This window comes from Hemicordylus capensis, chromosome 1 (genome assembly GCF_027244095.1).
Source record: "Hemicordylus capensis ecotype Gifberg chromosome 1, rHemCap1.1.pri, whole genome shotgun sequence".
In the NCBI taxonomy this organism is placed as follows: Eukaryota; Metazoa; Chordata; class Lepidosauria; order Squamata; family Cordylidae; genus Hemicordylus; species Hemicordylus capensis.
This window is the reverse complement of record NC_069657.1, coordinates 119828442-119842326: the sequence shown is the minus strand read 5'-3', so window position 1 is coordinate 119842326 and position 13885 is coordinate 119828442. Positions and strand designations below refer to the sequence as shown.

Sequence of the window (13885 nt, the reverse complement as noted above, 5' to 3'; positions counted from 1 at the left end):
GAGCGTAGGTCTAAGGCATAATGCTTTACAAAGGTGTGATCTGTAGCCCAGGACGCAGCTGAACAGATGTCCGTCATTCGGAGACCAGCCAAATGGGCTGCCGAAGTTGAGTAGGCCCGTGTCGAGTGCGCCCTGAGAGACTCTGGAGCCGTCTTTCCTTGACAACTATAAGCCAGCTTAATTGCCTCTACTAGCCAGGCAGACAACTTCTGTCTGGAGGGCTGTGAGCCTCTGTTGGTGCCCTTGATCGCCAGAAAAAGGTGGCAAGTCTTCCTGAAAGGCTGTGTCCTCTTTAAGTAGAAAAGGAGAGCTCTCCTTACATCCAAGGTATGCATAGCCCGCTCTAACTCCGACGACGGGTTTCTGAAGAAAGTCGGCAGAACAATGTCACAGTTAACAGGGAAGTTAGTCACAATCTTGGGCCGGAAATCCGGGTCAAAGCGCATCACCACCTTCTTAGGATGGATTCTAGTGTACGGCTCATCTATTCGAAGAGCTTGCAACTCACTCACCCGCTTTGCGGAGGTGATGGCAATCAAAAATAGAGTCTTTAAAGTTACTAATTTCAAGGTTGTTGTCGCCATTGGCTCAAATGGCATTTGAGTCATTGCGGACAGAACTAGGGACAAACTCCACTTCTCAATCGGAGGCCTGAAGGGGGGATACAAATTATTAATCCCCTTCAAGAAATCCTTTGACCGAGGATGAGTGAATAGCAACTTTCCATCCCATCCCTGATGGCGAGAGGAGAGAGCCGCCATGTGCACTTTAATAGAAACATTCGCCAAGCCCTGAGACTTTAAGGATGTAAGGTATAGAAGGACCTCCCGCAAAGTGGCCTCCCATGGCCGAAACCCCTTGTCCTTCACATACGCCACGAATCTCTTCCACTTTGCTGTATAATTCCTTCTCGTTGACTTCTTTCTGTTGTTTAGTAGAATGTGCCTCAAAAGCCTACTCTCCATGCGGTGAGCTTCAGAGTGGATAGACTCGGATGCAATTGCTCTCCCCCTGCTTGAATTATCTGATCCGGCCTCTGTGGTAGTCTCTCGTAGTGGACACCCGCCAGACTTTTCAGTCTCGGAAACCACGGCTGTCGTGGCCACCAAGGCGCAATGACTATTGCCCTGGTTCCGTCCTGAAGCAATTTGGCCACCACTCTGTTCAGGAGTGGGTATGGTGGGTACAAGTAAAAGACACTCTGCGTCCATTGGAATTGGAACGCATCTCCCTTTGAACCTTCTCCGAGTCCCATCCTTGAGCAGAATTGTGCACACTTCTTGTTTTCTGCCGTAGCAAAAAGGTCCACTAACGGAGTGGTCCACTTCCGAAATAGCTCGCCTACCAGGTGTGGGTTTAGCTCCCACTCGTGCTGATACAGAGTTCTGTTTTGCCTTAGCGTCTTGTTCTTGCTTAACGCATCCGCCAGGACGTTGTCCTGGCCCTTTATATGGATGGCCTGAAGGTGGACCTTTCTGGCAATGCACCAATTCCACACTTGAAGGCTTAGGCGGCAAAGAGGTATTGATACCGTTCCGCCCTGGTTGTTTACATAAGCCACTGCTGTAGTGTTGTCCATTTGTAGAAGCAGTGTCTTGCCATGTATCACGTCTTGGAACTCCCGCAATGCCTTGTACGCAGCTAGAAGCTCCAGGAAATTGATATGAAGGATGCGCTCGTGGCGACTCCAGTGTCCTAATCTCCGCCGTCCACCAAAGTGCGCGCCCCATCCCTGCTGAGAGGCATCCATTGTAAGTGTCATTGAAGGAGATGGGGTACGGAAGGGCACGCCTGCCAGCATGTTCCCTGCCCTTGTCCACCAAAGCAAAGATGCCAACACCCTCTCTGGGATCAGTAGCTGCATGTTTTGAGAGTCTGAATTTGGGCTGAACAGATGAAGAAACCACGTTTGTAGCTTCCGCATACAGAGTTTCGCATACAGGACTGTTGCTGTGCAGGAGGCCATCAAGCCCAGTAGCACCTGGATGACTCTAGCTCATTGAAGGGGCTGCTTGTGAAACTGGTGGACTAGATCGCAGATGTGATTGAATCTTTCCTCGGGCAGGAACGCCCTCTGCACCATCATATCCAACACTGCCCCGATGTATGGCAGGTGCTTGGCCGGCATTAGGTGTGACTTTTTCTCGTTGATATGTATCCCCAACTGCTTCAGAAGGGACAACACTGTTGACACATGACGCAGAAGATCTTCCTTCGTCCTTGCTGTCAGAAGCCAGTTGTCTAAATAGGGAAAGATAGAAACACCTTTAACCCTTAAAAAGGCAATAACCATTGCCATACATTTAGTAAACACTCGCAGAGCAGTCACTAACCCAAAGGGAAGCACATTGTATTCATAGACCTGAGACCCTAGTGTAAAACGCAGGAACTTCCTGTGGTTCACCTGTATGCCAATATGGAAGTAGGCGTCCTTTAAATCCAACGTTGCAATCCAACTCTCACCCTGAAGGAGAGGGAGGATCGCTTGCAACGTAATAATACGGAACTTCCTAACATCCACATACTGGTTAAGATCTCTGAGGTCCATGATGAGGCGTATGCCACCATCCTTTTTCAGAATTCAGAAATATCTAGAGTAGAAACCCCCGTGGCACTTTGACAACTGTACTAGCGATATCGCACCCTTCTCCAACAAGGAGTTGACCTCCTCTCTCAGAATCTCAGTTTCAGGTGTAAACTTGATGCATGTGTACTCAGGTAGGGAAAGGAACTCAATAGCATATCCAGTCTGGACAATGCATAAAACCCAACGATCTGATGTTATATTGCGCCATGCAAAGGCATGACTTGCCAGACGGATGGTATTACTGGCTATGCTGTTATTAATGGCTATGTCCAAGGTGATGTTGGGCCTTGGTGCATGTAAGGCAATGTCGGGCCTTTTCACAACCGTTGACTGGGTTGGTGATTTAATTGGATTTTCCCCAGGGTCACTGCCAGGAGGTATGGACCCTAAATTCCGCTGAGCTCACAAATGTTGCTTATCTAGGGTGTTGGGTCTATTCTTATTCTGCTGATCAGGCCTATTCTTGTTTGAATAGCCCTTCTTATTCCATCAATTCCATGACTTCCGGAAGTCTCTACGATCTCCTCGCTGGAAGTTCTGCTGCCACTTGTAATAAGGCTGGTACCTGCTTGAAGTGTACCTCTGTGTCTGATTCATAAAGGTTCTAGCCGTGTTTCTGGACTTCCTCCATTGCTCCATGGTCTCATCCGTTGTCTCAGCAAAGAGACCCTTGCCATCAAAGGGTAGTGATTCTATGCGATCCCGCATGTCCGGTTGCAGAGAAGTTGAACGGAGCCAAGCATGTCTTCTTAGCATGATGGCCGATGTTAGTGTTCTAGACTCAGACTCCGCCAGGTGTTTTGCATTGGCCAACTGCTGGCGCGTGGTAGTCGTGGTCTGGAGAAAGGTGCTCTCAAACTTCTGTCTGAATTCTTCCGGAGAAAAGCTGGCCCTCTCCTCATACAGCTTTTCCCATAAACAATGGGTGTATTTGGCCAAGCAGGCCATGTAGTTAGTAATCTTGATTGAGAGGCAAGAAGTGGAATACGTGCACCTCCCCAAAACGTCTAGCTTCCGCCCCTCCTTGTCTGCCGGTGTAGTATGACGTCTTCCTGACTTAGGAGCTGGAAGCACAGTCTATGACTAAAGAATTAGGCGCAGGGTGTTTATTAGGGATGTGCACAATATTTATCGGCGCCGGCGGGGGTAGGGCTTTAAGGGTGGGGGAGAGTGTACTCACCCCCCCGCCGCCTTTCCCCCGCCGGCGCTCTCCGAATTTGAAGCCCCTCGGGGCGGCAGCGTTCCTCCTTGCCGCCCCGTTTGCCCCCTCGGCCCCCTCGGCCAGCACAGCTGTCTGCACCGACACAGTTCTTTCTCTGTAAAGCCGCCTGTACTGCTACGGTTCTAGCCAGTTGTGGCTGTGTTTGTGTGTCATGAGTAACGGAAACAGGCTCTCTTAATGGCGTGACTTGAGTGCCTGTATTAGTGAGATGTTGCTTCCGCAACTTCCATTGGTTAAACAAGGTCAGATCTTCTGGTGACATCAATAGGGTTGAGGCTCCCCAACCACCTCTAGGAAGCAAACCCCCGATATCTGGGGTTCTTGGGACATCAGGTAGGGCATCCTCCGTTGGTTCTTCATTTTCCACATCCAAGCCAGGGTGTAAGAACCCTTGGAACGTGGAGGTGGTCGGAGTTGTCTCCTCTGAGTGAAGAAGGGTCAGTAAGGCTCTTTCCTGCGTATTGACAGGACTGTCTTCAGTCGCCGACACAGCAACCAACTCCATTTGGCATTTGACCCTGAGGGGCTCGACTTCGACCACAAGGGGCATTCCCTCTTGCTCAGCAGCAGCTGCGGCATGGCTCCTAGTAGTCCCAGTAGAATCTCTCGATGTCGACGCTAACTCCCTCGATGTCAATGTATTGTCTAGTGTTGTGGCCTGAGTTGCTCTGGATGTCGACGGCTGGGCAGACGACTGGCGCCTAGAGTTGTGTTTCCTCAATGCCGAGCGCCTTTCTTGGGCGCGCTCCTTCGACACCAAAGGAGTACGCATCCCCCGTGTTGTGGATTGCGATGGCGAAAGCTGCGGTGTAGGGCGGGCGAAAGCGAGACCGCCTGATGCCGTAAGCAAGTCTGCTGCAAGCCTGATGGCGACAGAGTGGCCTCCTTAGCCTTCAGATGGTGAGACTTTCTTTTTCTTTGGAGGTTCGTCTGTCGATTCCAAGGTTGGCGCTTGCCGTGAGCCATTATCATCTTTCGATGTCGAACATGCCGTCAACGTCGAGGGCTCACTCCCCTTCCCTGGGAGTTTAGACTGTGTAAGAGAGACAGCTCCTGGGACCCCAACTGAGCTCGTAGCCGCTGGGCATAGGGCTTCCTCCATCAGGGCAACTTTAAGACGCGCCAATCTATTTTTAAGGGTTTGTTTCGGAAACCCCGCACAGATCTCACAAGCCATGGCCGTATGCCCTTCTCCCAGGCAGAGGAAACAGAAACTATGTCCGTCTGTAGATGGCAGTTTGCCCCGGCAGGCCTGGCACCGCTTAAAGATGGTCTTTTCGCGAGTGCCTGCCTTGCCCGCTCCTCCCACAGAGGAGGCAATAGCCTTGGGTCGTTTGCTCATGGAGAGTGGAGGGTTGTCGTAGGTATAAGGGGGAAAGACGCTAAAGAAGCCGTCGTTCGTTTACCAATCCGTAGTCACAAGGGAGAGATCCGTCCGTTCTTTTATTTTCCTTTTTTATTCTTTAAGTTGTAAGGGTATCCAAAGAAGTAACCAGTGCCGAATCTGAAGTTCAAACCCAAGAAATCCAATCAGTAAATGCTGAGGAGCTGAAAACTTTCCAAAGCGTCTGAGCGCAAGGGCGGTCAGAAAGAAACTGAAGACAGAGACGCCTAACCGCCAATGTGAGGTACTGCACACTCGTGCAGGGACGGTTGAAGGCGTCGCGAGGAGCTAACAATGGCTACCCGAAGTTGGTCTGCGCAGGCACAGAACCCATTTTTATGAGTGTCGTCGGAATCACTATCCAGATCATCTCCTTCTCTGCTTGCTTTTAGGAATAACCTTAAGACCTACCTGTTTTCCCAGAATTTTAACTGAAGTTTTAAAAATATTTAATGCTTTTATTTTTTGAGATTGTTTTTAGCTGTGTTGTTTTATGAATTTTAATTGTTTTACATTCATTATGTTTTAACTTTGTAAACCTCTTAGAGATGTCTATATCAAGCAGTATAAAATATGATATATAATATTAATTTTATGTGTTGTATAAAATTTAAGATCCATCCCTATTTAAAGAAGCTTATTTCAAAAGGTAATCAATCATACATTTCCTTAAGAACAAAATACTAATCTACTATCACAATAACATGCGCAATCATAATTTCAAAGATAAAATTGTACGCTTATAACACTGAAAAACCAAAGTGCATGTTTAAAAGTGATGAACTAATCTTTTTAAAAGTCTAATGAAAGGTGTCCAGTTTTTTTATAAAGTTAACCTATTTTTGACATACGTCTTTCAACCTGACACAGTCTGTTAGTTTAAGTTACAACTGTGAGGTCCCACATTTGCTCTACCCATTCTCTCCAGGCAAGAATACCAGGGAACTGCCAAAACTTGACAATACTTCCTCCCAAGGTGAATTAAAATATTTTGACACCAATGGATAAGATCTCAAAACCCCTTTAAGCATCCCAAAAGTATCACCATTTTGTTCCATTCTTAGCAGTGCACTGGAGGTCACTTATGAGATTCCCTTAACTTTCATGGGTTGGTTGGAGGAGAGCTGGTCTTGTGGTATCAAGCATGAATTGCCCCCTTTGCTAAGCAGGGTCCACCCTGGTTGCATTTGACTGGGACACTACATGTGAGCACTGTAAGGGGCCACTCTGGGAAGAACATCTGAGGCTCCAAGTTCCCTCCCTGGCATCTCCAAAATAGGACTGAGACAGACTCCTGCAACTTTGGAGAAGCTGCTGGTAGTCTGTGTAGACAATACTGAGCTAGATGGACCAATGGTCTGACTTGATAAGGCAGTTTCCTATGTTCCTATGGTTTTTTTGTTAAAATAAACCAGGGGCAACAGGGGAGAAATGCTTGAATAACAAGCAGAAGGTTGCCGGTTCAAATCCCCACTGGTATGTTTCCCAAACTATGAGAAACACCTATATCAGGCTACAGCAATATAGGAAGATGCCAAAAGGCATCATCTTATACTGCGTGGGATGAGGCAATGGTAAACCCCTCCTGCATTCTACCAAAGAAAACCACAGGGCTCTGTGGGCGCCAGGAGTCAAAATCGACTTGACGGCACACTTTACCTTTAACTTCTTGGAAGACAGGCTCAGAAGCCTTCTGTGTCCATGAATCTCACTAAATAGCCTTTGGATCAGGGCCTGCATTTCCAACAATGAAAGACTGACAATGAACGCTTATTTAAAAGCACTCTACTTCTGCTTCTTTTTTCTTATGATTTGCAATTAATGAGGCCACAATTATGCTAGGAAATAACAGAAACAAAAATGGTGATTATTAACTTAAATACAACACAGTATGAACATCCTTACCATTTCTGTGAAGATATGCAATTGCTGATGCAAGACTCTGAATTATGTGCCTTGTCTCATTCTCTGTAAAATGACCTTTTCTTTGAAGAATCTCTTTAAGTTCTCCATTTTCACACAGCTCCATTACAAGGTACATACGCTAGCATTAAAAAACAAAAATATATTTTCTTTTAATATTTCACATACAATAATATTGTAAATTACAATATTTCTTATTTAAAGAGTATTTTGAGAAAAAAATCAGAATGGTATGTTGCTTTAAAAAAGACTATTCTGTATAATAGATTACTTATATTCCACTTTTTATGCTTTTGATCGCATCTCAATGAAGATGTTGTGATATGTTACAACAAAATTTTCAAGCACAATTTAGTTTGATTATAAAAACTCTTCAAAGAGCAGTGTGTTCATAGCTATGCCTGCAGAAGGTCATTTTGAGGATGCAGAGCTCAACAAATTTATGCTAACTCTAGCAGAAGAAAACCCCCGCAAATGCATGTTGCACAGGGAGTTCCCTATTTGCACATGCACACAGACAGGCTTGTACAAGGGGTTATACAACAATTTCAGCATGTTGCACCAGAATATATGAACAGCACTGCTAGATCAGGTCCAAGGCCTATCTAGTCCAGCATCCTGTTTCACACAGTGGCCCACCAGATGCCTCTGGGGAGCCCACAGGCAAGAGGTATGTGCATGCCCTCTCTCCTGCTGTTGCTCCCCTGAAACTGGTATTGAGAGGCATCATGCCTCTGAGGCTGAAGGTGGCCCACAGCCACCAGACTAGTGGCTGTTGATAGGCCACTCCTCCATGAATTTGTCTAAGCCCATTTTAAAGCATCCAAGCTAGTGGCCATCACCACATCCCGTGACAAAGAATTCCATAGATTAATTATGGGCTGTGTGAAAATGGAGCATTGGTTCACTTACCGTGAAGGCTTCTTCTTGCTGATGCATCCAAGGGCGTCTCAAGTGGTTATGCTTTTCCACGTGGCTCTCTAAGGCAGGACTATGCAAATTAGAGTCTTTAAGAGGTGGAGGGCAGTTCTCCACCTGGCCAAAAGAGCTAGTTCTTTTAGGCCAAGAAAGCCAAGATTACTTTGAAGAAGAAGAAATATGTATTAAAGATAATGGAAGACACTCAACAGGTTGCAATCTAGATAGATAGATAGATAGATAGATAGATAGATAGATAGATAGATAGATAGATAGATAGATAGATAGTAAGTAAACCAACAGTATGTCAAAAAAATACTAATAAAACTGACAGTGTCCAGTAAGAAAATGGCCAACAGTGGGATCCTTGTTTTCTAGGTAGACAATTTAGAAATACTCCCCAAGGGTCCCCGCAGAGTAGGCATGGATGCTGAAGGGTGGGTCAAGGCACCCTTGGATGCAGTAGCAAGAAGAAGCTTTCATGGTAATTGATCCAACGCTCCATTCTCTGCTGCTGGCATCCAAGGGAGTCTCCTTGAGTCAGGACATACTACAGCCCTCAGCCCAACTGGGGGGGAGCACCCTCACCTACTCCGAAGGACCTATTGGAGTACCCGCCTCCCATATGCTGCTTGAGCAGAGGTGAAGAAATCCAATTTGTAGTGCCTGGTGAACGTTGAGGGGCCCTCCAGGTAGCTGCCCTGCAAATGTCCAGGACTGGAACATTTGTAGACAATGCAGCCAAGGTGGCAGCAGCCCTCGTAGAATAGGCAAACACTTTAGTGGGAGCCCTAAGGTTCTGCATTTCATATGCCAGGGCTATGCATGCCTTGAGCCACTGAACTATAGTGGTGGTGGTAAAAGCCTGACTCATGGTTCAAGGCAAAAATGAAATAAACGACTCCATAGTCCAGATGTGCTTTGTGTTTTTTATGTATGTCTTCAGGCACCTATGGACATCCAGCTTGTACCAAGCTTTCTCCACTAGATGCACCGGCTTTGAACAAAAAGATGGTAAAACTATGTCCTGGGACATATGAAATGGTGAGGCCACCTTGGGACGAAAAAAAGGGGTCAGGGATGAGCCTCACAGAGTTTTTAGAAAAAATACAAAGGTTCTTGTGAACTGAAAAGGTTCAGAGCTCAGCCACCCTACGTGCCGATGTGACAGCTACCAAAAAAGCCAGCTTTAGGGTCAGTAGACATAAGGAGATAAATTGGATGGGCTCAAAGGGGGGAATCTGGAAAGCCTTCAGGACCATATGTAAGTTCCATGTAGGGAAACGGTGCACCACTGAGGGGGATATCAGTGTTGCCCCCCCCCCGAGGAAGCGCCTCAAGTGTGGGTGCCTCCGTTTGTAGCGTTTCAAACTCCCTGAAATGAATTCTACCAGGGTGGCAGCCTGCCATTTCAACGTGTTTATGGAGAGACCCTGGTCCAGCCTGTCTTGAAGAAACTGCAGTAGATGTTTCATGGTAGCTGTGCCCTTAGGAACTTCATGTCTTGCAGACCACCAGAGGACCACCCTCCAAGTGTATTGATAGATCCTGTTCATTGAGGGGCACCTTGAAGCCAGCATTGTGTCAAGCACCTTTGAGGAGTAGCCATGCTGTTTCAGGAGGCGCCATTCAGTCTCCAGGCAGTTAGCTGTGACCAGTCTGGATCTGAATGGTGCACTGGGCCTTGCTGAAGCAAGTCCGCCGTGACCAGAAGTATCAGGTGTTCTGCTGCTGCCAGGTTTTGGACTTCTGAAAACCAGGGTCTTCGAGGCCAGAACGGAGCTACTAGTATGCCCTGGGAACTGAGAAGTTTCACCCGTTGCAGAAACCGGGCGAGGAGCAGCGTTGGTGGGAAGGCATACAGCAGATCTGCTGGCCATGGCACCGACAGAGCATCCACTGCTTCCGCTTGCGGGCAGGGAAACCTGGTGGAGAATCATGGTACTTGGCTGGAGTCATGAACAGATCCACAGACGGCTGGCCGAAGTGGTCTGTTACCAACTCGAAGGTCTCCGGTTCAGTCTCCATTCTCCTGGGAGAATTTCATTCCTGCTGAGCCAGTCCACCACCAATCTGAACAGTTCAGATCGCCTTGCATGTCGTGGGCTGTTATGGATGCCACATGTTGTTTGGCCCACTGGAACAGGAAAACTGCTTCCGCCTGCAGAGACTTCAACCTGGTTCCCCCCTGGCAGTTCAAGTGTGCTTTCGCTGTGATGTTGTAATGTCCATGCAGATCACTATGTGTTGGTGTTGGGCTATGTGTTGGAATGAAGTAAGTGCCACTGGATTGCTCGTGTTGATGCTGTGTTGCTTTTCAGCAGCTGACCACTTTCCTTGAGCCAAGTTGTGGAGGCAGTGGGCGCCCCACCCGTGTTTGCTTGCATCCGTGGTGATGATCATTCATGGAGGGTCTAGGCACTCCTTTCCCATGGAAAGATGTGGGGATGCAGTCCATCATTTTAGAGATTGGAGCACTTGGGGTAGAAGGCTCATCCGTTTGGTGGATTTTACGGCAATCTCCAGGTGATGGGGTAGTAGGAACCACTGTAAGGGCCGCAGGTGGAAATGTGCCCACAGAACTGATTCTAAGGTTGCCACCATAAGACCCAGGATCCTGGAGGGAGAGCAATGTCAGGGATTTCTGTACTAGGGCCTGATGTATTTCTGTCTCCAGGGTGGCTCTGCGCTCTGGTGGTAAGAAGAGCTTGTTCTCAGTGCATCTACCATGACACCCAAATGTAGCAGCTGGTGCAACGGGTGTAACTGACTTTTCTCCCTGTTGATCAGGAACCTGTGGGCATAGAGAACCTGTAGCATAATGTTGAGTTACCTCTTGGCAGACTGTAGAGATGGAGACAGAACCAACAGGTTGTCCAGGAAAGCAAATATCCTGACCCCTAGGAGTTAGAGATGTGCTATGACTGGTGCCAGGACTTTCATGAATATGCAAGAAGCTGAGGAGAGGCCGAAAGGTAGTGCCCTGTACTGGTTGTGTGTTTTGTCATGGCTGTTTTGGTGTATAGGTACATGCAGATAAGCCTCCTTCAGGTCTATAGAGGACAGGAAGTCCAGATGGCGTAGGGCCTCTGCAATCGACCTGAGTGATTTCACATGGAACTTCCTCTTTTTTATGAAGCGGTTTAGGTATTTTAAGTCCAGAACTGCTCACAGGGAGTTTTCTTTTTTGGGTATGGTGAAGATGATGGAATAGATGCCCACTCCCTGTTGGTCCACTGGCACCTGATCTATTGCCCTGATTGATAGGAGGTGCTGAAGACCCTTGTATTTGGGGGGTAGGCAGGAGGCTGGGATGAGTAGGAAGCGGTGAGGTGGGTTTTCGGTCAATTCTGTGCAGTAGCCGCCCTTGATGAAGTCGTGCACCCAATGATTGAAGGTGGTGGCCTCCCAGGCATGTAAGTGAGAAGAGAGACGACCACCCGGGGCAACCTGCCCAAGTCAGGACTGCTGCTTGGCCTGCTTGCTCTGGGCAGTGAAGGTTGCCCTGTTTCCAAACCCGTTTGGAAGGTCTGGATCTGCCCCAGAAGGGACCTTGAGACCTGAAGCCCCTCTCCCATCCAGCGAAAGAGGATCGAAAGGGCAAAAGAATTGGAAAAAACACCTCCCCAATCAGGTCCTGTTTATGCGATGAGGAGGGCATCACCTTCTTTTTGTCTTTTGACTCCACCAGGATGTCCTTTAAGGCTGCATCTCCAAAGAGAATTTTCCCCATCAAAAGGTACTGTAGCAAGATTGGTCTTAGAGGTCACATCCACCTGCCAGTATTTTAACCTCAGGTTTCGGTGGCCCAGCCCTAAAGCAGCCTCTGCCCTTGATGCAAATCTAATGGTATCAAGGGTGGAGTCAGATATAAAGGCCAGTGCCTTGTGTAATTTTAATCAGGGCTTGCCTCAGTCGTGCCAAGTCTGAGACGGGATCCTGGATAAGATTGTCCAGCCATATGAGAGACACTCTGGCTACCATGGAAGCGGTTGCTGAGGCTCTCACTGCTAAGGCGGCGGAGTCGTGTCACCTTTCCATAGCCCCTCCATGCACTTGTTTTGCAGGGTCTTTGAGAGCAGACTCACTATCCCTGGAGAGGACCAAGCCAGAAAACATTTGGACCACTGGGGCGTATGTAGGGGATGTATTAAAAATCTCGCTCCCGCCCCCTCCTGCTAGAATACAATTTTTTGGCTATCGCCACCGCCTTTCTATTAGATGTAGAAAAGGTCCATTCCTCCTTTGCAGCCTCTATGAAGTGCTTAGGGATTGGGAGCGTCATAGTGTTTGATTTAGGCCCAGGAAAAATCATAGCACTTTTACTCAGGAGCTGGGATTCTTGAGGATTAGGTTGGGTCAAACCTAACGTATGAATAGTCTTGGACATTAGTAGAGCAGTCTAATGACTGAAAAAGTATCTGGGGTGCTTCAGAGACCTCTGGCTCCTGTCCATCTGACCACTCTCCCTCCTCTTTGTCTGCTTGATCAGGGTCAGTTCACCCCAAGGGGCCCCTGCTTGGAATTGGTTCTTCATCTAAGATAATAACTGGGATTGGAGTTTAGTTTGGGGCATGCTGAGGATTCCCACCTGGGGGTCCCACAGGAGTTCTGGGTGTGGGCCCCCTGGGGTCTGGTGAATCATGGTCTGAGATTTCAGAGGAATGGGTACTCTTTTCCCTCTGCTTAGACTTAGATCTCCTCTTTTTTGCCTTTTTAATGTGCTTGCGCTTTTTCTTTGCCTTTTTAGAAACTGGAGCCTCAGAGACAGAAAATGAAGTGCTTGAGGAAGGCGACCTCCTAGACCTTTTTCACTTTAAAATCAGAAGGCCCAACATGGCCTGAGCTCAATTGCATGCTCCAGCTGCAGAGCAACTGGTCACCACAGTCCTGGTGGATGAGGTTTTAGCTACTCCCTGGCCCAATCCTGTGCTCCCCATCACTACTGGCTTTTGGGCAGTGGCCTTGCTTTGGGGTGGGGTGGGTGGGGCTGCGCCCTGCAGGCCGCTTGTGGAGGCCATCTGTGGTTGTGGGGAGCTGGGTTCAGCAGCCACATGCTCTGCAAGGCTTCGGGGAGCAGATGGAAGCAGAGGCGCTGGATTACAGAAGGGCCCTCAGCCCGGCGAGCTGGCAGTGGGAGGGAATGAATTCGGGACCTGGTTCATTACCCCAACAAATGCATCCAATTGAGTGGGAAAGAGCCCAAAACCACCCATCAGCTGTTCAGTGGGGCTTGCGCTCTGCTCTGAACTCTCCCCTCCTGTGGCTACAAGTACACTCGAATGAGCAGTCAGAAGCTCCGGAGCACCGCCTGTCAGCTGTCCGGTGGGGCTCACATTCTGCTCTGAGCTCTACCATTCCAATCTGCAAGCTTGGCTCTGCAGTCTCTGGAGTGGATTGCCGGCTGCCTGGAGGACTTTCAGCAGGCACTGCTGGAATTTCCCCTTCTGGATTCTAACGTAGAGCACGTGCCTGGCGTGTTCCATGCAACGAAGGGGACAGGAAAGGGGTGAAGGAGCCCAAGAATAGCGGAGAGAGGGGGGAGGGGGAACCAGCAAAGTAAGATAAGGAGAAATGCAGGAACAAAAAGATGAAGCCTGAAAGAGAACAAGCAAGGAAGTTTGGTTAGAGAGAGAAGCTGAGAAGAACTGCCCTGGAGCCACACAAGACTAAAAGAATTGGGAGGGGCCATGTTCCTCCACCTCTTAAAGATTCTAACTAATTTGAATAGTGCTGCCTTAGAGAGCTACGTGGAGAAGCATCGCCCACTCACGGAGACGCACTTCGATGTCAGTAGCAGGGAAAGTACTTCCTCTTGTCAGTCCTAAATTTCCTGACCTTCAGTTTCATG

General features: G+C 48.3%; 1 protein-coding gene across 10 annotated transcripts in view; it reads right to left on the bottom strand.

Moving 5' to 3' along the window:
• Window positions 1–13885, bottom strand: part of STK33 (serine/threonine kinase 33) — a 106738-nt gene that overhangs the window by 53307 nt on the left and 39546 nt on the right. For all 10 annotated transcript variants that reach the window (XM_053283527.1, XM_053283528.1, XM_053283526.1 and 7 more), the window contains one exon: window positions 7099–7237. In XM_053283527.1, the coding sequence (XP_053139502.1) occupies window positions 7099–7237 (139 nt within the window). The remainder of the gene's footprint in view (window positions 1–7098; window positions 7238–13885) is intronic.